Source organism: Elephas maximus, chromosome 1 (assembly GCF_024166365.1).
Source record: "Elephas maximus indicus isolate mEleMax1 chromosome 1, mEleMax1 primary haplotype, whole genome shotgun sequence".
Classification (NCBI taxonomy): domain Eukaryota; kingdom Metazoa; phylum Chordata; class Mammalia; order Proboscidea; family Elephantidae; genus Elephas; species Elephas maximus.
Window position 1 is genome coordinate 18,421,501 of NC_064819.1, and position 25,498 is coordinate 18,446,998.

At 38.5% G+C, this 25,498-nt stretch overlaps 1 protein-coding gene across 6 annotated transcripts in view; it reads left to right on the forward strand.

Moving 5' to 3' along the window:
- Window positions 1-25,498, forward strand: part of SENP5 (SUMO specific peptidase 5) — a 69,067-nt gene that overhangs the window by 33,460 nt on the left and 10,109 nt on the right. For 3 of the 6 annotated variants that reach the window (XM_049879673.1, XM_049879692.1, XM_049879682.1), the window contains exons 6-7: window positions 12-89; window positions 24,370-24,507. In XM_049879673.1, the coding sequence (XP_049735630.1) occupies window positions 12-89; window positions 24,370-24,507 (216 nt within the window). Of the gene's footprint in view, window positions 1-11; window positions 90-24,369; window positions 24,508-25,498 lie in introns of those variants that run through there. The other 3 variants (XM_049879700.1, XM_049879708.1, XR_007516699.1) reach the window with 2 other exon arrangements.

Here is a 25,498-nt window from a genome sequence, read left to right on the forward strand (position 1 = left end):
GTCTGTTCTAGGTTCACTTCTTCAACAGCTTTTTTCATAGACAGCTGGTAACCAAAGGATATAATGGAGTAAAAAGGTGGACTAAAAAGGTATCCTCTTTGCTTATTTTTATTTTAAGTGTTTGAAATGCAGAAGATGGGCCACCGTGGGTGGAAGGATAAGAACTTTAATGCCAGTATGATGTTAATTAGAAACAGATCTTTAATGTGACTGTTGTTTTTATTGTTTCTTTTAAATAGACTGTGAGTCTGTGTAGTTGATTGGAATGTATTATAACTGAAAGTGCCCTAGGCTGGGAGTTAGTAGTTCCATTGTCCTATTAACTGGCTTTGTAACTTGGACAAAACACTTGTCTGAGCCTTAGATTGCTCAATTCCAAAGCAAGATGGTAAATCAAATAATCCCTAAGGTTTCTTCCAACTCTTATTTCTCTCTGTATTGAGTGACTATGCCAGACACATCATTTTAAAAGAGAAACATCATTTATATTCCATTTTTAATATTTTGAAAAAATTACCAACAGGTTAAAATTCCAGAGTCATAGGTCTAGAGAGACTCTTAACTTTTCACTTTTCATACCGAGTGGGTTGGAGAAATTGAGAATGAGTCTTGTTTTAAGTAGTTGTGGATGGAAATAACTTTGTGAAAACTATGAACACCCAACTGAACATTACTTTGCAGGTAATCTGTACACAAAGCACCATCAGTAGAGCCAGGTGAAGCAAAGATAAATGAAATATGGCTGAAGAGTGTGACTCTGGTGGGGGAAATGGATTAACGAACTCAGGAATCAGACGTGATTTTCAGTTTCTAGTTGAGCTACTTAACTGGCTGTAAGACCTTGAGCAAATTACTTAATTCCTCTAAGCTTCAGTTTCCACATCTGTGAAATAGTTGGTAGTATTTATGTTACTATGAGGATTAAATGAGGTAATCCATGGAAGCCGCTAAACACATGGAAAACCCAAAGTAAGTGGTAATCGTTGTATCATGACTTATGATATTAACCTGAAGAATGCAAATTTAGTCCTTTGATTCACGAATTCAGCTACTAGGAATTTATTCTAAGGAAATGATCTCAAAAAGGAAAGCCCTATGTGTACAAAGATGTTTGTTCACCAGAGTGCTAATAGTAGCAAAAAATTAAAACAACTTAAAATGTTAGGTAAACTGATACATCGATTTCATGGAATAATGTGTTCTTCCTGAAACAGTTACGGATAAGGTTTTGTGTGAGATAGAATAGTGAGGTCACGTTTTTGTACCTTCCCTTGTCCCCTCAAAGCCAAATGAAATGAACAAAAACAAGACATTTTCACTTATAATGAAACTAAGAAACAACCACAGTTTTATACCATAGAACGTGTGGAATATAGCCAGGTAAAATAAAATCTTTACCACATCAAAGGAGGGTATGGTGGTCTAACACGTATCTTCTCTAGTCTGCAACAAGGTTGCTCATTTTTCAGAGTGTGTGCCAGGGCCCTAAAGGAGCCTACTTGCTAGAAAGCTTTTGCTGGCAAAGACGAGGGCCGGGGATTTGAATGGGCCACAGGAGAATCTGGGAACGCCCTGCTTGGTACCCCTGTCCACTCCGTAGAGTAACAGAGGAGGCAGGACTGAAGGAGGAATCCTGTGATCACACTATCTACTCTCCCCTTTTTGGGTCTTCAGGAGATAAAGTAGGGAAATAGGAGTCAGTTTTGTGACAGCTAAACAGGACTGACTGACAGATATATATGCATTAAGCTAGGGTTTGGCAGACTACTTGCCTACCAGTCACATGTGGCTCTGTTTTTATAGAAAAGTTCTGTTGTGACACAGCCATGCCCATTTATTTTCATATTGCCAATGGCTGCTTTTGCCTGTAAGGACAGAGCTGAGTAGTTGCAACAGAGACCACATGGCCTGCAGATTCTGTAATACTTACTGTCAGGCCTTTTACAGAGAAAATTTGCCAACCCTTGCACTGACCTACTAAGCAAAAGACCTTCGAGGTACGAGGCTTTACATTGATCTGGCCTCTCATTAGAATGCATCTCAAAGGACAGGAACGGTCAGAATACTTCCATGGAACTGGATGTGTCTCTGGGGTTGTTGTTGTTAGCTTCCATCAAGTCGGACCCCAACTCATGGTGACCCCGTGCACAGTGGAATGAAGTGCTGCCCAGTCCGGTTGCACATCACACCCTTGTGATCCACAGGGTTTACATTGGTTCATTTTTGGAAGTAGGTCATGAGGCCTTTTTTTCCTGCCACTGGAATAGAAAGATTTTCATTGATTTTATGGTCAGTTTCTTGAAAAATATACGAATTGCAGCAGCTTATCGTTACCTTACTCCCAACTTCCCATCAGGTTCTAAAATCTGAACAGAAATTTCAAACCTTTAAAATTTAGCTCTCCTGCTTAAATTTTATGGAAGGACCGCAGGTCTAGATAAGATACAACTGTCATCTTTACAAGTTGCGCATACAGGAAATCCAGAATGGGTATAGTGCAAAGGTAATGTTCCCCAACATGAGAGGAACAAAAATTATAAAACAAGGCAGATAAAACTGATAAATTAAAAAGGAGTAATGTCAGGGAATGGAAGACATATATTGAAAATGTTCTGTATTGGCAATCAAAGTTTTATAATTGACTGTGGCTAGGAAGGAACTGACTGGGAGAGTGCAGAAAATGAAAAATAGTTCAAAGTAGAGATAAGGCACCAAAATGGGATGAAGACGAAGCTGATAGAGTGAAAGGAAGAAATTATAGAATTGTCTATTTCTTCCTTCAGCTTTTGCTTCATGTATTTTGTGGCTTTGTTGTCAGGTCCACATACGTATGTGATTGTATGTCTTCTTGAAGACTTGACCCTTATATCATGATAAAATGCCCTTCTTTGTCTGTAGTAACAGTTTTTGTCTTAGTCTATTTTTTCTGATATTAGCGTAGCCATGCCAGGTCTCTTTTGGTTACTATTTATAGTAGTTTTTTTTTTCCTCCATTGTTTTAGTTTCTATCTGAGCCTTTGCTTGTAAAGTCAGTCTCTTATAAACATCATATAGCTTTCTATATGATGTCTGCAGGGTCATGTTTTCTTATCCTGTCAAACTCTGCCTTTTAATTGGAGAGTCAAATCCATTTACATTTACTACTACTATTACTGATAAGGTAGGATTTACACCTGCCATTTTGCTGTTTGATTTCTATGTCTAAAATCTTTTTTGTTCCCCATTACTGCCTTCTTTTGTGTTACATATTTTCTACTCTACCACTGTAATTCCCTTGCCATTTCTTTTACTATAAATATTTTAGTTATTTTCTTAGTGGTTGCCCAGGGGATTTCCATTAACAACTTATACCAATCTATAGTTCAGATTAGTACCAACTTAATTGCAATAGTATATAAAAAGTTTGCTCCTGATGTGTGCAGATGTGCACGCGCATGCATACATGGGGGTAGACAGATGGCACATGAGGATCACGAGGGAACCAAGGAATGCCCAGGATTACCTACAGAGAAGGGACCCTAATTTGGAATTTCAGCTTCAAGAATTTGAGAAAATAAATTTTTGCTCTTTAAAGCCAAAAAAAAAAAAAACCCAACAACACCAAAACTTTGGTCTTGTTATAACTGTCACCCCTCCTATGCTATATTGTCACAAATTATATCTTTATACATTGCGTGACTATCAATATAGACTTTTAATTACTGTTTTGTGCGGTTGTAAATCAGATACGAAATAAAAAAAGGAGTTACAAACAAAAAATACGTTTAAACTATCTTTTATATTTACCTATGTAGTTTCCTTTACCACTGCTCTTTATTTCCTCATATGGGTTCAAGTTACTCTCTAATTTCTTTTTATTTAGCCTGAAGGATTCTCTTGAGCATTTCTTGTAGGGGCAGGTCTTCTAGCAACAAACTTTCTCAGTTTTTATTTGAGAATGTCTTAATTTCTCCTTCATTTTTGAGGAATAGTTTTGCTGGATATAATATTCTTGGTTGACAGTTTTTTCTTTCAGCACTTTGAATATGCCATCCCACTGCATTCTGGCCTCTATGATTTCTGATAAGAAATCAGCTGTTACTCTTATTGAGACTCTCATTTATGTGATGAGTTGCATCCCTCTTGTTACTTTGAGGATTCTCTCTTTGTCTTTTGACAGTGTGATTACTGTGTCCAAGGTGTGGATCTCTTTGAGTTTGTTCTAGTTGGAATTCATTGAGCTTCTTGGATGTGTAGATTAATGCTTTTTATCAAATTTGGGAAGTTGCAGTTATTTCTTCAGGTACTCTTTCTGCCCTTTTCGTTATTGCCTCTCTTTTTGGACTTCCATTATATGTATGTTGGTACACTTGAAGGTGCCCCACAGATAGAACTTTAAACTAGTTCATTCTCGTTCAAAACCCTGCTGAGAATTTGCTTTTTTAATAAGTTCCTACGTGATGCTAATATTGCTGGTTGGATCAGTTCTGAGAACCACTAGTAAAGCAGTGGTTCTCAAAATTTATTATACATAAGAATCACATGGGGATCTTGTTAAAAGGTAGATTCTGATTCAGTATACTGGAGTGGAAATGCAAATTCTCAGCAGAGGTTTGAACGTGAATGAACTAGTTCAAAGCTGTGCCCACAGGTCTCTGAGGCTCTGTTTATTTTCCTTAGACTGGATAATTTCTCAGTTGACCTACCTTCAGGTTCTCTGCTTCTTTCTTCTGCCTGCACAAATCTGCTGTTGAGCCCCTCTAGTGAATTTTTCATTTCAGTTATTGTACTTTTCAACTCCAGAATTTGTATTTCGTTTCTTTTTGTAATTTCTTTCGTTCTCTTCTTCCTCTGTAATGACTTCTTGTGTGTGTGTGTATCCGATGGAAGTTTGTAGAGCTAATTAGTTTCTCATTAAACAATTAATACACATATTGTTTTCTGACATTGGTTGCCAACCCTACAACCTTGGGTTCCCCGTTACCAGCTTTCCTGTCCCCTCCTTCCTTCTTGTCCTTGCCTCTGGGTTGGTGTGCCCATTTAGTCTTGTTTTGTTTTATGGGCCTGTCTAATCTTTGGTTGAAGGGTGAACCTCAGCAGTGACTTCATACTGAGTTAAAAGGGTGTATGGGGCTGTAATTTCTTTCTCTTTGCTGATATTCTCTATTTGATAACACATCATTCTTATACTTTTATTTAGTCCTTTAGCTCTTTAAAAATATTTAAAATAGTTGATTTAAAGTCTTTTTCTGGGCTTTCTCAGGGACTATTTTATTGATCACCTTTTTTTTCTGTATATGAGCCATACTTTCTTGTTTCTTTGCAATTATCGTATTATTTTTGTTGAAAATTGGTCATTTTAAATAATGTGTTAACTCTGAAAATCAGATTTTCTTCCCTCTCCCAGATTTTTGTTGCTGCTTGTTGTTGTAGTAATTGCTGTTTGTTTGTTAAGTGACTTTTCTGAGCTAATTCTGTAAAGTCTATTCTTTGTTGTGTCTGATCACTGAAGTCTATACTCAGTTGCTTCGTGGTCAGTTAATGATTACACAGGGATTTCTTTAAATGCTTGGAACCAATAAATTGCTCAGTCTTTGCTGAGGGGCTGTGTGTGTGTGTGTGTGTGTGTGTGTTGGGGCACACATTCAACACTCAGGGAGTTTACAGCTCTACATCCTGCTTCCACAGAGCCGGAAGGTCAGCCAAAGGTGAGAGCCTAGGGCCTTCTCAGGACTGGCTTGAGCACATGCACAGCTGCGCACAGTCCTGGGCATGTGCATAGCCTACTGGACTCTCAGGAATTTGTCACAGCTGTGTGAAGCCCCTAGGAACATCTCACGCCTCAGCTATTCCTTTTAAGCTTTTTGGTTATTGTATTCTTGGCCCCAACTATTAATTGTCACTTAAGTCAGCGACTACTTACCTGTATGTGTTTTCAACAGTGTCCCTGGGAAGAGGCTTTTAGCACTAAGCTTAAAAAGAGAACTCCAACTCTGTTATCCTTCTGGTACTGGGAATGTGGGCCATTATTTTTCAAGGCTACCACTGAGCTGGGGAGAGGGGAGTGGCAGTATAATAAGTTAAGATGCCACAAATCTCACTGTTCTTACCAAGATTCAGCTGGTTTTCATGAGTAAACGCTGTTGTTGTTGTTGTTGTTAGGTGCCGTCGAGTCGGTTCTGACTCATAGCGACCCTATGCACAACAGAACGAAACACTGCCCGGTCCTGAGCCATCCTTACGATCGTTGTTATGCTTGAGCTCATTGTTGCAGCCACTATGGCAGTCCACTTCACTGAGGGTCTTCCCCTTTTCTGCTGACCTGCCAAGCATGATGTCCTTCTCCAGGGACTCATCCCTGCTGACAACATGTCCAAAGTATGTAAGATGCACTCTTGCCATCCTTGCCTCTAAGGAGCATTCTGGCTGCACTTCCTCCAGGACAGATTTGTTCATTCTTTTGGCAGTCCATGGTATATTCAATATTCTTTGCCAACACCACAATTCAAAGGCATCAGCTCTTTTTCGGTCTTCCTTATTCATTGTCCAGCTTTCACATGCATATGATGTGATTGAAAATACCATGGCTTGGGTCAGGTGTACCTTCGTCTTCAGGGTGACGTCTTTGCTCTTCAACACTTTGAAAAGGTCCTTTGCAGCAGATTTACCCAATGCAATGCGTCTTTTGATTTCTTGACTGCTGCTTCCATGGCTGTTGATTGTGGATCCGAGTAAAGTGAAATCCTTGACAACTTCAGTCTTTTCTCCATTTATCATGATGTTGCTCATTGGTCCAGTTGTGAGGATTTTTGTTTTCTTTATTTTTTCTTTATGTTGAGGTGCAATCCATACTGAAGTCTGTGGTCTTTGGTCTTCATTAGTAAGTGCTTCAAGTCCTCTTCACTTTCAGAAAGCAAGATTGTGTCATCTGCATAACACAGGTTGTTAATGAGTCTTCCTTCAATCCTGATGTCCCTCCCGTTCTTCGTATAGTCCAGCTTCTCGGATTATTTGTTCAGCATACAGATTAAATACGTATGGTGAAAGAATACAACCCTGACACACACCTTTCAACCAATCAGTATCCCCTTGTTCTGTCCGAACAACTGCCTCTTGATCTATGTAAAGGTTCCTCATGAGCACAATTAAGTGTTCTGGAATTCCCATTCTTCGCAGTGTTATCCATAGTTTGTTATGATCCACACAGTCGAATGCCTTTGCATTGTTAATAAAACAGAGGTAAACATCCTTCTGGTATTCTCTGCTTTCAGCCAGGATCCATTGGACATCAGCAATGATATCCCTAGTTCCATGTCCTCTTCTGAAAACAGCCTGAATTTCTGGTATTTCCCTATCCATATACTGCTACAGCCATTTTTGAATAATCTTCAGCAAAATTTTGCTTGCGTGTGATATTAATGATATTGTTCTATAATTTCCATATTCGGTTGGATCACCTTTCTTGGGAATAGACATAAATATGGATCTCTTCCAGTCAGTTGGCCAGGAAGCTGTCTTCCATATTTCTTGGCATAGACAAGTGAGCACCTCCAGCACTGCATCTGTTTGTTGAAACATCTCAATTGCTATTCCATCAATTTCTGGACCCTTGTTTTTCGCCAGTGCCTTCAGAGCAGCTTGGACTTCTTCCTTCAGTACCATCGGTTCCTGATCATATGCCACCACTTGAAATGGTTGAATATCGACTAATTCTTTTTGATATAATGACTCTGTGTGTTCCTTCCATCTTCTTTTGATGCTTCCTGCGTCGTTTAATATTTTCCCCATGGAATCCTTCACTATTGCAACTCGAGGCTTGAATTTTTTCTTCACTTCTTTCAGCTTGAGAAACGCCGAGCGTGTTCTTCCCTTTGGTTTTCCATCTCCAGCTCTTTGCACATGTCATTATAATACTTTACTTTGTCTTCTCGAGGCCCCCTTTGAAATCTTCTGTTCAGTTCTTTTACTTCATCAATTCTTCCTTTTGCTTTAGCTGCTCGACGCTCAAGAGGAAGTTTCAGAATCTCCTCTGACATCCATCTTGGTCTTTCCTTTCTTTCCTGTCTTTTCTTCATGGATGATGTCCTTGATGTCATTCCACAACTTGTCTGGTCTTCAGTCACTAGTGTTCAATGCGTCAAATCTATTCTTCAGATGGTCTCTAAATTCAGGTGGGATATACTCAGGGTCATATTTTGGCTCTCATGGACTTGCTCTGATTTTCTTCAGTTTCAGCGTGAACTTGCATATGAGCAATTGATGGTCTGTTCCACAGTCGGCCCCTGGCCTTGTTCTGACTGATGATATTGAACTTTTCCATCGTCTGTTTCCACAGATGTAGTCAATTTGATTTCTGTGTGTTCCATCTGGCGAGGTCCATGTGTATAGTCGCCGTTTATGTTGGTGAAAGAAGGTATTTTCAATGAAGAAGTCGTTGGTCTTGCGAAATTCTATCATTTGATCTCCAGCATTGTTTCTGTCACGAAGACCATATTTTCCAACTACTGGTCCTTCTTCTTTATTTCCAACTTTTACATTCCAGTCGCCAGTAATTATCAATGTATCTTAATTGCATCTTCGGTCAATTTCAGACTGTAGCAGCTGATAAAAATCTTATATTTCTTCATCTTTGGCCCTAGTGGTCGGTGTGTAAATTTGAATAGTAGTCGTATTAACTGGTCTTCCGTGTAGGCATATGGATATTATCCTATCACAGACAGTGTTGTACTTCAGGATAGATCTTGAAACATTGTTTTTGACGATGAATGCAACATCATTCCTCTTTGAGTTGTCATTCCCAGCATATAGTAGACTATATGATTGTGTGATTCAAAGTGGCCAATACCAGTCCATTTCAGCTCACTAATGCCTAGGATGTTTATGCATTCCATTTCATTTTTGACAATTTCCAATTTTCCTAGATTGATACTTCGTACATTCCAGGTTCTAATTATTAATGGATGTTTGCAGCTGTTTCTTCTCATTTTGAGCTGTTTCTTCTCATTTGAGTAAACGCTACATTTGCTTAGTTTCCAGAGTTCTGAAAAAGTTGATTCTGACAATTTTTGCCTGTTTTATCATTGCTTTTATGGAGGGGCAAATTTTCAGAGGACCTTATGCCACCATTTTTGCTGATGTCACTCAAAGCAAAGAAATTAAGAGATGATGGGGTGGAGGGAGCCGCACAGATCAGAAAACCACACCAGAAGCAGAAAAACAAAACAAAAAAACCTGCTGAAAACACAATCGGTGGCAGAATACAGGTTTGAGGATATCTTAATAAAGGAGAGTGGCAAAACTTATTTAAAAAAAAAAAAAAATCCATTGCTATCGAGTCCATCCTGACTCATAGCAACCCTCTAGAACAGAGTAGAACTGCCCCATAGAGTTTCCAAGGAGCACCTGGCAGATTCGAACTACTGACCTTTTGGTTAGCAGCTATAGCACTTAACTACTACACCACCAGGGTTTAGGGAGGTATAAAAATAAAAGGCATCTGAAGAAAATGGCACAAGAACAATTGGAACAGAAAAGATGTTCAGAAATGTAATAAAAAAAAAAATTCTAAAACAAAAGAAGTCTTGTCTTTGTAAAAAAAAAAAAAAAAGGCTTATTTTGTCCCAGAGGAAAAAAAAAATTATCAAGTCCAAGATGTACTCTTGACATTTTTCAACAAGGTTAACGTATCCTACACTAATCGACCCCAGACACTGAGGATCACTAGCTGCTAACATCACTTAAAAAGAGAGACAACCAGACATTACGTGCCTCCTGATAGAAGAAAACATGAATAGTCTTGCCTAAAAACAAGTGCAATTGAATCTGATCAAGGCTCTAGATCCAACTACCAATTTACCAAAGGATGATGGTAACAATACCATGTGGATACAGTCCATCCTCAAAAACTCCACGCAATAACTGATAGCGTTTCTTCAAAAATAAATTGCAGGGAGAACAGAGATGTAAGAGGAGCCTTATCAACCAACTGTAATGTGTGAAACATTTAGATTCTGACTCAAGGACACTGAAAAAAAATTGAGATATATAGAAATTTGAACTTAGACACTATTTAACATTAGAAAAATATTGTTCATTCTTTAGTGATAATGACATGGTGGTTAAAAAAACAGTTCATATCTTTTAGAGATGAATATTAAAATATTTACAGTGAAATACAATGTGTGGGATTTACTTTTCCAAAGAATACAGAATTGGGGAAAAATGGAGGGAGAGTTTAATAGACGAAACAAGATTGCCCCTGACTTGAGAATTGTTGAAGCTAGGCGATGGATATATGGGGATTTATTATGTGATCTGTCTACTCATATACATGTTTGAAATTTTCCTTTAATTAAAGAATCCCATAAGCATTTATGGAAAAGGGGCAGATTAGTTTTGCTGTCGTTAGCTGCCATTGAGTTGGCTCCCAACTCATGGCAACCTCACGGCAACCCCATTTGTTAAAAGGTAGAACTGCCCTATAGAATTTTCTTGGTTGTAATCTTGACAGAAGCAGATCATCAGGCCTTTTCTTCCACAGAGCTGCTGGGTGGGTTTGAACTGCCAACTTTTAGGTTAGCAGCCAAACATGCCACCCAGCTTTTACAAGGAAGAAAATCAGAGTGGTCTCAGATTTCTGATCAGCCGTATTAAATGACCGAAGTGGGAGCAATGTATAACTAATATAACGGAGGAGAAAGGAGTATGACCTGGCAACATGTGCTTAGTCAAATATTACTTATATGTAAGGGAAACAGCTATTCTCTAAGACTGTGGAATTACAGAATTCATGAACTCTTCCTAGGGATTCTGTTAAAAAAATTTAAATCCAGCCAGCATTAAATAAATAAATGAAATTTAAAAAGTTTGAGTTACTCTGTAAAAGTCCTGGGAATGACTTTTTTTTTTTAATTTTTATTGTGGTTTAAGTGAAAGTTTACAAATCAAGTCAGTCTCTCATACAAAAATTTATATGCACCTTGCTATATACTTCTAGTTGCTCTCCCTCTAATGAGACAGCACGCTTCTTCCTTCTACTCTGTTTTTGTGTCCATTCGGCCAGCTTCTGACCCCCTCTGCCCTCTCATCTCCTCTCCAGACAGGAGATGTCAACATAGTCTCATGTGTCTACTTGATCCAAGAAGCTCACTCTTCACTAGTATCATTTTCTGTACCATAGTCCAGTCCAATTTCTGTATGAAGAGTTGGCTTTGGGAATGGTTCCTGTCTTGGGCTAACAGAAGTTCTGGGAACCATGACCTCCGGGGTCCTTCTAGTCTCAGTCATACCATTAAGTCTGGTCTTTTTACGAGAATTTGGGGTCTGGATCCCACTGCTCTCCTGTTCCCTGAGGGGTTCTTGGGAATGACTCCTTCATAGATTTTCAAATAATATTTTATCGTGCTTTTAGTGAAAGTTTACCTAGCAAATTAGATTTCTGTTTAACAATTTCTGTACATATTGTTCAGTGACATTGTGGTTATGTTTTTCACAATGTGTCAGCATTCCTGTTTTCATTAATCTAGCTTCCCTGCCCCACTTTACCTTCTCATCTTTGCTTTAGGGTGAATGTTGACTGTTTGGTCTCATAGATGATTACTTAAAGGAACACAGTACTTACGAATGATAGTGTTTATTTTATGAGCCAGTCTATTATTGGGCTGAAAGGTGACCTCTGGGAGTGGCTGAGTTCCAAGTTTAAAGGGTATCTCAGGGCAGTAGTCTTTGGGGTTCCTCTAGTCTATACTGGTCCGGTAAGTCTGGCCTTTTTGAGAAGTTTGAGTTTTGTTCTACATTTTTCTCCGATTGTATCCAGGACCATCTATTGTGTCCCTTGTCATAACAGTCGGTAGTGGTACCTGGGTACCATCTACATCTTCTGGTCTCAGGATAGATGAGGCCATGGTTCATGTGGGCTCTAAGTCCTGTGGTTTCGTCTTTGAGTCTTTTGTCTTCTTTCTTTTTTGCTCCAGTTGCATACAGACCAATAGTTGTATCCTAGATGGTCGCTCACAAGCTTTTAAGACCCTAAATGATACACACCAAACTAGGATGTAGAACATTATCTTTATGAACTGTGTTATGCCAGTTGACCAAGTTGTCCCAGTAAACTATGGTCCTACGTCATCAAACACAGTAAACCAGTCCCACAAGGTGTTTGGTTATGTCTAAGAAGTGTATGTAACTGTGCCCCCAGGTACTTTATTGTATATATGAGTACATGTGCAGCACACACAAATATGTATACATATATACCTAGAAGTATACCTGTATATGTACTCCCATATACTCATATCTGTGTAACCATACATGTATTTTTTGGTTGTTATTACTGTTGTTGCAAAATTATGTGTATTACAGCATTTACCAAAATTTTCCCTTATTCTTCTGTGTTTCTTTCTGTCATCATTTACCTTGGTCAAGTTGTGCAGACTTCGCTCATATTGGATATTGCTTTCCCATCACCAAAAATAACAAGTGTCTACTATCTAGAAAATTATTCCCTTTCCCTCCCCCTCCCATCCCTGGTAACCACCAAAGAACATTGCTTTCTGTATGTATACCTGTTTTTGTCTTTTTATCAAAGTGAGACCCTACAGTATTTGTCCTTTTTTGTTTGACTTATTTCACTGAGCGTAATCTCTTCCAGATTCATCCATATTACAAGAACTTGTCATTATTATTTATAGCTGCGTAATATACCACTGTATGTATGCACCACAGTTTGTCCACTCATCTGTTGAGCATTTAGATGGTTTCCATCATTTTGCTATTGTGAATAATACTGTAGTGAACATAGGTGTGCATGTGTCTATTCATGTCATTGTTATTAGATCTTCAGGGTATATACCTAGGAGTTGCTGTATCATTAGATATTTCTATTTCTAGCTTTTTGAGGAAGTGCCATACCGTTTTCCATAGTGGTTGTACCATTTTACAATCCCACCGGCAGTGTATAAGTGTTCCAACTCACCAGCATTTGTTGTTTTTTTGTTTTTGTAATCAGTGCCATTTTTGCAGGGATGAGATAGTATCTCATTGTAGTTTTGATTTGCATCTCTTTAATGCCTAATGATAGTGAATGTCCTCTTTGGTGAAGTGTCTGTTCATGTCCTTTGCCCATTTTTTGATTGAATTATTTGTTTTCTTGTTGAAGTTTTTTATATATTTTAGAAAATTTTTCTCTCTCCTTTGGATAAAGGCAATTCACCAACACAAGTGGCTCTCCCAATTACCAGGTGAATTTAGGATGCATTCTGTACGACAGATGGTGCTGTCAAGTCCTCTTAAAGAATAGTTTCATTGATCTTGACAACATGTATGAAGTGGCTTGCATCTGCTTAGCTGTATAAAAAAATGAAATTCCTGTCTATCTTTGTGATCTCTTTAGTGCATCACATTCTGGTTTAATGCTTATTTGATAATAAAACTGTTTTACGGAGACGGTTGGCAGGAGATTTTTAAAAGCCATGTGCAGAGTGGTGAAAGATTTGAGTTGCCTGATAAGCACAGTTCCCAGCTGAGGTCAAACAAGGTGTTTTAGCACTAATACTGTAAACAAATGGTCTTTTTGCAGTCTGTTTAGTGCTGCATTTTTTTTTTTTTTTTGCATTTTTTGTGCTTTTTGTTGGTGATTCTGCTGCTTAAAATGGCCCCAAATATAGTGCTACAGTGCTCTCTAGTGTTCCTAAGTGCAAAGAGGCTGTGATGTGTACTTTGGAGAAAACACATGTGTTAAATAAACTTTGTTCAGGCATAAGTTATAGTGCTGTTGGCCATGAGTTCAATGTTAATGAATCAACAATGTATATTAATAATATGTCTTTAAAGAGAATACACCTAAAACAAGGTTATGTATTGATCTGTTGACAAAAATGCAGTCAGAGGTTCTCAGGAACCTAGCCCTGCATCTCCCCTAGAGTAGTCGTTCAGCACTTGCTAATTGAGTGTTCACAGTGACTATAAAACATAAATGCTGTGAATTACGAGAATTGGCTGTACTAAAACCGCTAAGACAAGGTCTTATTGGATGTTTGATATGGTAGCCAGTCCTAACCACATGTGGCTATTTAAATTTAATTAAAATAGAATAAAATGTAAAATTCATTTTCTCAGTTACACTAGCCGTATTTCAAGGGCTTAAGTAACCACATATTGTGGCCAGTGGCTACTGTGTTGGAGAGCACAGATATAGAACATTCCATCATCACAGTGCTGGTCTAAAAGGTAGAGAAACGTGTAATAAAATAATGACAAAATAAGATACATACTAGTAAAGCGAATATCAACTGCTGTGGGGGGGCACGAATAATGGAGCTGCTAGTTATGGTGGATATGGTGCTGGGTTTGAGGAATCTGTATCAAGAGTGAGAATTTCTCTTCAAATTCAGCTGTGTCTGTGTGGCGTTCAGGCCTCTGGCCAAGTCTTCTCATAGCTTTTACCCACTTCATGTTTCATTTACCTATTTAGGAAAAAGGAAATGATAGGTTTCAAAGGTCATTGAAGAATTTCTCTGGCTTTTTCATTTCTTGTGCCAAGCACAGCTTTAAGAAGAGAGCGTATAAAGATGAATACACCTCAGCTCCTGTCTTTCTGGTACTCAACAATGTGACAGGGTAGGCACACAGGCAAATACCTATAATAGAATTGTATAGTCCTTTGAAGACCCAATTATTTGCCCTTTGAATTTTTTTTTTTAAACCATGTATTTCCATTAATGAAAGCATGCTGAGTCATAGAGTGTGTTCTAATTCTTGGTTGATAATAAGAATTTTGAGAAATATTGTCTGGGACTACATGGTTATCACAGAATTTTTAAGGTTCTCGAATCCTATAATTAGCAGGTGCCTGTCTTTACCTCTGGACCTTGGTTTTTGATGTTTTTCGTGGTGCCTTCCATGAGGTTACATGGGGAACCTCTGGTTTTCCAAATATGACCAACAAAACAAAACTCAGCAGGGCTCCCTAACTATCACACAGGAGACCATAAGTATGCTTACAAGGCTTATCTAGGGGTACAAAAGCCAAAAAAGACAAATTTTTTACCCAGTCACCCTTACTGGTTGCACTACCCCACTTGTAAGCCTCATACCCAGCTATTTTGCTTCAACTAAGGAAACCCTGGCAGCACAGTTGTTAAGTGCTGCAGCTGCTAAGCAAAAGGTCAGCAGTTCAAATCCACCAGGTGCTGCCTGTAAACTCTGTGAGGCAGCTCTGCTCTGTCCTATAGGGTTGCTATGAGTTGGAATCGACTTGGGGCAATGGGTTTGGTTTTTGATTTTTAACATCTTTCACCTTTTGCCCTTATGCAAGTCTCCACTGGAGGGCAGCAAATACTTGCAGTGGTAAAAGTGTACGTCCAAAGAACCTGAGAGCCAGAAAAAGTGGATGGTATATGAGATGTACCTTGGGTCATGAAAGAGATAAGAAGCAAAGTTTGGAGAAGATAAAATTCTCAGCTTGGTGAGGCATCTAAGCACGGATTTGAATGAAACAGAAGCTAAACAAGCTGGGTTAGGGCTGAAGAGGTGGTGATCCCTTTTCTGTTATCTGTACTTATAGTTGGGCTAGCTGAGTGTGGGAGCCAGATCATGAAAAGACTTTGAATGCCATGCCAAGGAGCTTGAGTTGACTTTGGAGGCCAGAGATTTCCAACATTTGAGGTGTCTTGGAGCTGCAAAAAGTCTCTTGATGGACTAAATAAAACAAAATGCTATTTTAAAAATAAACCATAGATGCTTTAAAAAAAGAATGATTACTAGAATATAAATTCATGTAAAAGTAAAATTTATAGTGTTTTCCCTTTAGCATTTAATAAATTGTTCCTTCCTTACAGATTTGAAACACCACCTTTAAAAAAAAGAATTTAGGATCAAAGAAATAGAGTGAAGAGAAGGTTGGAAAGTAGCTTGTAGGGCCCCAATAATACAGGAAATGTCAACCTCCAGGTTTATAGATTGGTAGTTCCTAATGGAGGTGCCTCTTCCATATCCCCTGACCAGAGTAGAAAATCAAAATTGGGAAGGAGAAGGACTCTGAAAACTATATTCAGTATAGTTTTATCTTTGGAAAATGGTTAAAAAATTATTTTTAATTTTTATTGTGCTTTAAGTGAAAGTTTACACATCAAGTCAGTCTCTCATATAAAACCTTATATACACCTTGTTATATACTCCTAGTTGCTCTTCCCCTAATGAGACAGCACATTCCTTCTCTCCACTCTGTGTTTCCACGTCCAATCAGCCAGCTTCTGACCCCCCCGGCCTTCACATCTCCCTTCCAGACAGGAGCTGGCCACATAGTCTCATGTGTCTACTTGATCCAAGAAGCCCACTCCTCACCAGTATCATTTTCTGTCTTGTAGTCCCGTCCAATCCCTGTCTGAACAGTTGGCTTCGAGAATGGTTCCTGTCTTGGGCTAACAGAAGGTCTGGGGACCATGACCCCTGGGATCCCTCTAGTCTCAGTCAGACCATTAAGTCTGGTCTTTTTATGAGAATTTGGGGCCTGTTTATCCCACTGCTTTCCTGCTCCTTCAGGGATGCTTTGCTGTGCTCCCTGTCATGGCAGTCCTTGGTTGTAGCTGGGCACCATCTAGTTGTTCTGGTCTCAGGCTGATGTAGTCTTTGATTTATGTGGTCCATTCTGACTCTTGGGGTCATACTTGCCTTGTGTCTTTGGTGTTCTTCATTCTCCTTTGCTCCAGGTGAGTTGAGACCAATTGTTGCATCTTAGATGGCCACTTGCTAGTGTTTTAAGACCCCAGACGCCACTCTCCAAAATGGGATGCAGAATGTTCTCTTAATAGTTTTTATTATGCCAGTTGACCTATATGTCCCCTGAAACCATGGGCTCCCCAAACCCCCACCCCTGCTACTCTGGCCTTTGAAACAATTCGGTTTATTCAGGAAATTTCTTTGCTTTTGGTATAGTCCAGTTGTGCTGACCTCTCCTGTATTGTGTGTTGTCCATCCCTTCACCTAAATTAGTTCTTGTCTACTATCTAATTAGTGAAGTCCCGTCTTCCTCCCTCTCTCCCTGCCTCTCTCCCTCCCTGCCTCTCTCCCTCCCTGCCTCTCTCCCTCCCTGCCTCTCTCCCTCCCTGCCTCTCTCCCTCCCTGCCTCTCTCCCTCCCTCTCTCCCTCCCTCTTTCCCTCCCCACCCTCGTAACCATCAAAGAATATTTTCTTCTCTGTTTAAACTATTTCTTGAGTTCATATAATAGTGGTCTTATACAATATTTGTCTTTTTGCAACTAATTTCACTCAACATTATGCCTTCCAGGTTCCTCCATGTTATGAAATGTTTCACAGATTCATCATGGTTCTTTATTGATGCATAGTATTCCATTGTGTGAATATACCATAATTTATTTATCCATTCATCCGTTACGGGCACCTTGGTTACTTCCATCTTTTTGCTGTTGTAAACAGCGCCGCAGTGAACATGGGTATGCATATATCTGTTTGTCTAAAGGCTCTTACTTCTCTAGGATATATTCCAAGGAGTGGGATTGCTGGATCATATGGTGGTTCTATTTCTGACTTTTTAAGGAAGTGCCAAATTGATTTCCAAAGTGGTTGTACCATTTTACATTCCCACCAGCCATGTATAAGTGTTCCTGTCTCCCCACAACCTCTCCAACATTTATTATTCTGTGTTTTTTGGATTAATGCCAGTCTTGTTGGAGTGAGATGGAATCTCACTGTAGTTTTGATTTGCATTTCTCTAATGGCTAATGATCGTGAGCATTTCCTCATGTATCTGTTAGCTACCTGAGTGTCTTCTTTAGTGAAGTGCTTATTCATATCCTTTGCCCATTTTTTAATTGGGTTATTTGTCTTTTTGTTGTTGAGTTTTTGCAGTATCATGTAGATTTTAGAGATCAGCTGCAGATTGGAGATGTCATAGCTAAAAACTTTTTCCCAATCAGTAGGTAATTTTTTTAATCTTTTGGTGAAGTCTTTGGATGAGCATAGGTGTTTGACTTTTAGGAGCTCCCAGTTATCTAATTTCTCTTTTGCTGTTTTTGCAGTTCTAGTAATGTTTTGTATACGGTTTATGCCATGTATTGGGGCTCCTAGCATTGTTCCTATTTTGTCTTCCATGAACTTTATCGTTTTAGATTTTATATTTACATCTTTGATCCATTTCGAGTTAGTTTTTTTTGCATGGTGTGAGGTGTGGGTCTTGTTTCATTTTTTTGGAGGTGGATATCTAGGTATGCCAGCATCATTTGTTAAAGAGACTGTCTTTTCCCCATTTAACAGACTTTGTGCCTTTCTCAAATATCAGTTGCTCGTATGTGGATGGATTTATGTCTGGGTTCTCAGTTGTGTTCCGTTGGTCTGTGTATCTGTTGTTGTACCAGTACCAGGCTGTTTTAACTACTGTGGTGGTATAATATGTTCTAAAGTCAGGTAGTGTGACGCCTCCCACTTTGTTCTTCTTTTTCAGTAATGCTTTACTTATCCGGGGCCTCTTTCCCTTCCATATGAAGTTGGTGGTTTGTTTCTCCATCTCATTAAAAAATGTTACTGGTATTTGGATCGGGATTGAACTGTATCTATAGATCGCTTTGGGCAGAATATAAAAATGTTTTTATAATATAAAGTGTAGAAAAATGTAGATAAAACATTGGCTGGTGGACATGGATTGATAAAATGGTTGATGAAAATGTTGTTAGAATTTTGGCCAGTTGCTAATGCCCTTCTGGGTGTACTGAGCCTGTTACTGATTTTACTTGACATGGGGCGAAGGAAGCTAACGTTAATGGTGAGGGTTGAGAGAGGAAGGGGAACACCTCTTGGGCATACGAGAGGATTTTGCTGCAAGTATGCAGTCTTTCAGTACATATTTATTGAGTTTCTGTTATATGCCAAGCACTTTTCCAGACACTGAGAAAGATGAAGCCCCTACTCTTGTGGGATTTACAAGTAAGAAAAGTGAAATCTAACAGAGTATAGTAAGTACCATTTGCAGTGGAGATATTAAGACAGAGTAATGGGAATACAAGGTAATGGTGATGAAGTGGTAGGGAGAAGGGGAAGACGGGCTCACTACTTAAGAGAGGATAGTAAGGAAAGGCCTATTTGAAAAGGTCATGTTTCACTGAGACCTCTGTAGTGAGAAGGATCAACCATGTGAAGATTAGGGGAAGAGCATTCCAAACAGATGGATCAGTGAATGAGAGTCCCTAAAGCAGAAATGAGTTTGGTGTGTGGGAGCGTTACACAAATGAGGCCAGGGAGCTGGGCAGGGGTCCAGTCATGTGAGGTTTTGTAGGCCATAGTAAGGAGTTTGGATTTTGAGTGCAATTAGAAGCCATTAGAGAGTTTAAGCAGCAGGCGGTGGAGAATGATAGGTTTGCCCTTAGGGACATTCATTAATATGTTCAACGGTTATTTATTGAGTACCTGCTACGTGCCAGACGTTACAGTAAACCTAGAAGTAAAGCGGTAAGTAAAACAATGTCAGACAGTTCTGCTTTCATGAAACCTGTTAATTTGCCCTTTATTGGGTTGTCCTTTCACTACTGAATTTAGGAATCTTTATAGGTTCTAGATATAAGTCTTACGTGAGAGCTACATTTTGTGATTATTTTCTCTCAATCTATGGCTTGTCTGTTTATTTTCTTAACCGTGTCTTTTGATGAACAGAAGTTTTTAATTTTGGTGAAATATAATTTACCATATATATTTTTAATAGTTGCTTTCTTTGTTGAGTCCTAAAAATATGTATGTATAAAATATGCACAATATGTATTTTTTAATATATATATATATATGGCCTCCTGTCTTCTAATAACTTTACGGATTTAGGTTTTAAGTTTAGGTTCTGATGCATCTCAGTTAATTTTTATGTAAGGAGGGAGGGTAGGGATCAAAGTTATTTTCCCCCTCATATGGATATCCAGTTGTTCCAACATCATTTGTTGAAAAGACTTCCCTTTCCCAATTTAATTCCTTTGGCACCTTTGTAAAACTTCAGTTTTACAGTGTGGGTCTATTTTTGGACTTTTAATTCTGTTATATTGATCTCTTTTTCTGTACTGTGCTGATATCACAGCCTTAAATACTGTATCTTAATGGTTTGTTTTGAAATCATGGTAAGTCCATCAGCTTTATTCTCTTTTTTCCAGATTGTTTTGGCTATTCTAGGCCTTCTGTATTTTCATATAAATTTTAGAATCAGCTTGTCAGTCTCTATTTTTAGAGAAGCCTAAGAAATTCTGATTGATAGTGTGTGTTTAATCTGTAAATTGGGGGGAATAGGACATTTTAACAATATTAAATCTTCCGTTTATTTAGGTCTTTAATTTTTCTCAGCAGTATTTTTTAATTTTTTGTATATAGGTCTTGCACGTAGTAAATGTATCTCTAAGTATTTCATATTTCTGAAACCACTGTAAACAGAATTTTAAAAATGTCTTCTAATTATTTGCTGTTTACGTATATTATGATATATATATGTAAACAGCAAATTTTATATATATATATATATGCAGTTAATATCTGTACGGTAACCTTGTATCCTATGAACTTGCCAAACTCACTGCTAGTTGTAGGAGCTTTTTCGTAGATTCCATAAAATTTTCATAGACAATCATGTCTGAAAGTAGTGTGACTTTATTTCCTCCTTTCCAATCCATGTGCCTTTTTTTTTTTCCTTGCCTTATTGCACTGACTAGGACTTCCAGTACGATGCTGAATAGGAGTAATGCGAGAGAACATCTTTGCCTTGTTCTCCATCTAACAAGAAAGCAGTTCCGTCTTTCATTGTTATGTGTGATCTCAACTGTAGGTTTTTTTGTAGCCCTTTATCAGGTTAAGGAAATTCCCTTCTATTCCTAGTTTGATGAGAAATTTTAATCATAAATGGACATTGAATTTCATCCAATGCTTTTCCTTCATCTAAGGGGATGATCCTGTTAGTTTTCCTCTTCATTCTATGAATGGGACCCAAACTCTAAGAGCAGTACTTATCTCAAGACATGCCAGGGTCAGGGCTGCATGATGTCATTTGAGGCTTTACCTTGGTCATAGCCTAGCTTCACTTCTGCTTATGTCCCATTCGTCAGGGCAAATCTGTGGTGGGACTGCACTTTCCCCTGTGAGGAGTGGTAAAGCCATATGGCAGCAGGCAGATCTGTATGGTCCTCTTAGATGGAAGATAGCAAAGAATTGGCATCAGTAATACAATCTACCACACCTGCCATTCCTAATGATAGATAAAAAGTTTGTGTGACCTATGCACATCTAAAGACTTCACCAAAAGAGTAAAAAGACCACCTACAGACTGGGAAAGAATATTCAGCTATGACATCTCAGACCAGCGCCTGATCTCTAAAATCTACATGATTCTGTCAAAACTCAACCACAAAAAGACAAACAACCCAATCAAGAAGTGGGCAAAGGATATGAACACACATTTCACTAAGGAAGATATTCAGGCAGCCAACAGATACATGAGAAAATGCTCTCGATCATTAGTCATTAGGGAAATGCAAATTAAAACTACGATGAGATTCCATCTGACACCAACTAGACTGGCATTAATTCAAAAAACACAAAATAATAAATGTTGGAGAGGCTGCGGAGAGACTGGAACTCTCATACACTGCTGGTGGGGTTGTAAAATGGTACAACCACTTTGGAAATCCATCTGGCGTTATCTTAAACAGTTAGAAATAGAACTACCATACAACCCAGAAATCCCACTCCTCGGAATATACCCTAAAAATACAAGACCCTTCACACAAACAGATATATGCACACCCATGTTTATTGCAGCTCTGTTTACAATAGCAAAAAGCTGGAAGCAAACAAGATGTCCATCAACGGACGAATGGGTAAATAAATTGTGGTATATTCACACAATGGAATACTACGCATCGATAAAGAACAGTGACGAATCTCTGAAACACTTCATAACATGGAGGAATCTGGAAGGGATTATGCTGAGCGAAATGAGTCAGTTGCAAAAGGACAAATATTGTATAAGACCACTATTATAAGATCTTGAGAAATAGAAAAAAACGGAAAAGAACACATACTTTTGTGGTTACAAAGGGGGGAGGGAGGGAGGGAGGGAGAGGGCTTTTTATTGATCAATCTGTAGATGGGATCTGCTTTGGGTGAAGGGAAAGACAACACTCAAAACATGGAAGGTCAGCCTAATTGGACAGGATTAAAAGTAAAGAGGTTTCCGAGATAAAATGAAAGCTTCAAAGGATAGCGAAGCAGGGGCTGGGGTCTGGGGAACTTGGTTTGAGAGGACTTCTAAATCAATGGGCAAAACAATTCTATTATGAAAACACTCTGCATCCCACTTTGAATTGTGGCACCTGGGGTCCTAAATGCCAACAAGCAGCCATCTAAAATACATTAATTGGTCTCAACCCACCGGGAGCAAAGGCAAAGGAAGAACACCAAGGTCACACGACAACTAAGAACCCAAGAGACAGAAAGGGCCACTTGAACCAGAGACCTACAATATCCTGAGACCAGAAGAACTAGTTGGTGCCCGGCCACAATCGATGTCTGCCCTGTCAGGGAACACAACAGACAACTCCTGAGGGAGCAGGAGACCAATGGGATGCAGACCCCAAATTCTCATTAAAAGACCACACCTAATGGTATGATTGCGACTAGAGGAATCCCAGAGACAATGCTCCCCAGAACTTCTGATGGCACAGGACAGGAACCATCCCCGAAGACAAATCATCAGGCATGAAAAGGACTGGTCAGTGGGGGGGAGAGAGATACTGATGAAGAGTGAGCTAATTAAATCAGGTGGACACAGGAGAGTGTGTTGGCAACTCTTGACTGGAGGGGGGATGGGAGGATAGAGAGAGAGGGAAGAAGGTAAAATTGGCACGAAACGAGAGACTATAAGGGCTGACTCAATAGGGGGAGAGCAAGTGGGAGAAGGGAGTAAGATGTATGTAAACCTACATGTGACAGACTGATTGGAATGGTAAATGTTCACTTGAAGCTTAATAAAAAAAAAAAAAAAGTTTGTGTGAGAGAGAGAATTGATACATTAAAAAGAAGAAAATGATCTGGAAAGATACATACCAAAGTGTATCTTTTTGTCTTTTCTAATTTTCATACAATAAATATATTGTTTTTTATAATTAAAATATACTCCTTTTTGAGAAGAATGTGAATTTTATCTTCTTTAATACTGTATTTTAAGTATAACTCCTTGTTTTAGATACCCAGACTTACTGAACTGGGAGGAGCCAGTTGTCTCTTCTCTCTGCCATTTCCTTCTGTCCACCTCACCCCCCAGGTTTATGGATGCAGAAACTGAGAATTCGAAGTGTGGAAATGCTTTGCTCCAAGGTCATGTAGACTAGTAGGAGATCCATCTAGAGCAGAACATTATCTGAATAGCAGAAAGCAAAAAGGAAGACTTGGAGAATTACTTTCTAAGAATCTGATATAATTTAAAATAACCTTTCTGATTGTTTTAACCCAAGGAGTCACTAAAATACTCTTAAAAAATACTGGAAAAAATTCATTTACTCATTTACAGATGTTTATTGAGCAACTGCTTCTTTATTATTCAATCCATAGCTAGGATTTTAAGTGGAATAGCAAGTATTTCTGGATTGTAAAAGAAACGTATTACTATGTAGAGAATGCATTGGGATTGTAAAGGATGTATTAGGATGGAAAGGATTAGCAAGGATGTTTTTCTCAATTTCAACATCTGGGAGAGATGTTGAATGATCAATAATGATAATAAAAAATGATAATAGCTAGGATTTATCGATGATTTATAATGCATTTTACAATTCTGTGCATTTTACATGGCCATAAGATTTTCATTACAAATTGGTAAGGTAGGTACTATTATCTGCATTTTGTAGTTGAGAAAATCAAGACACAAAGAGGTGAAGAAAAATGCCAAAAAGTCCTCTGGTCAGGAAGTGGAAGAGCTACAATTTGAACTTGAGCAGTCTTACATCTGAGTCCATGCTCTTAGCTACTTTACCGAATCTGTGGAGCAACAGAGGGCTCATAGCTGGTTCGGTTTTCTAATACCATGATTCCTTCCTAATCAAGCTGAGGAGGTTAGTTCTAATATGGGCACAAGAAAGTTAATTAAGCATAAAAATAAGGGGCCAAATCACATTAGACAGTTGATAAGCACAGGTTTAATAGGTAAAATAAGAAACGGTACTTTCTAAATCTTTTGTTTTCTTATTGTTATATATTATAGCTTAGTAGTTACAAGCATGGGCTTTAAGACCTGAGTTCAGATGTTTGCTTTATTGCTTCTCGGTTTTATGACTTGGGTATGTCAAAGGTCAATGCTTGTTGTTGTTAGTTTGGATGGCCTGTGGTGATAGCGGCATTTCTTTCTCTTTTCCTAATCAGGTCGATTTGTTTAAAAAGAGCCTTCTGTTGATTCCTATTCACCTGGAAGTCCATTGGTCTCTCATTACTGTGACACTGTCTAACCGAATAATTTCGTTTTATGATTCCCAAGGCATTCATTTTAAGTTTTGTGTAGAGGTAAGTTAATATACTGCTGTTTTTTCATTTACCTTGTGGTTGACCAAATATCATCTTAGTTCTAGGTAGAACAGAAATAAGTACCATAAAGGAAGTTTCTTGTTATGAAAACCAAACTTAAAACCCTCTGAAACGTTGGCAGAGAAAAGGACTAGGAAGCAATCCTCAGGTGGCGAGAGGTAGTTGTCTAAGATCTGGGTCCCCCTCTGAGATAACGTGTTCTGTTTGGAGTTCATCACTGTTTTTTTTTTTTTTGCTTCTCCCTTAAAACTACATCTTGGATGTAGACAGAAATTGTTTTCTTTAGTTTCTCTTAGAGCTAAAATTGGCTTGAATCTTAAAAACAACTTTTGTAGAATGAATTATGACCTAAAATATTAGTGTTCAATTAATGAGAGTTAAACAAGACGGTTGGATACTAAGGCAGCATAGAAAAATCAGCAGGTTTTCTGTACTAGCAAGAACCAGTTAGAAAATGTAACTGAAAACAAAGATTCCATTTACAAAAGCAACAAACACTCAAGAATACACCCTCGCAAGAAATGTGGAGTTCTCTATAATGAAAACTCTGAAGTTTTACTTAAGTAAATCTGAATAGATGGAGAGAAAGGCAGACGCGATATTAGAAAGAGATCAATTCTCCCCAAACTAGTATCTACCAATGTCCATCCTAATCAATTTCCCAACAGGATTGTGAACGGAACCTGTTAAGCTTCTCCTAAGTTCACATGCAGGATTCCTGTGTGTGAATACCAAAGCCATTTTGAACTAGAAGAAGTGAGGGAATATTTGCTGTACCAGATGTCAAAACATATTACAGAGTTTTCATAATTAAAACTGCATTTGTGTTGGCCTAGGAATAGACGAATTCATTGGTGAAACAGCATGGAAAATTCAGATATAACTCGTATATATGTGGGAATTTATTGTTGGTTGCTGTCGAGTCAATTTTTCGACTCATAGCAACCCCATGTAACAGTAGAACTGCTCC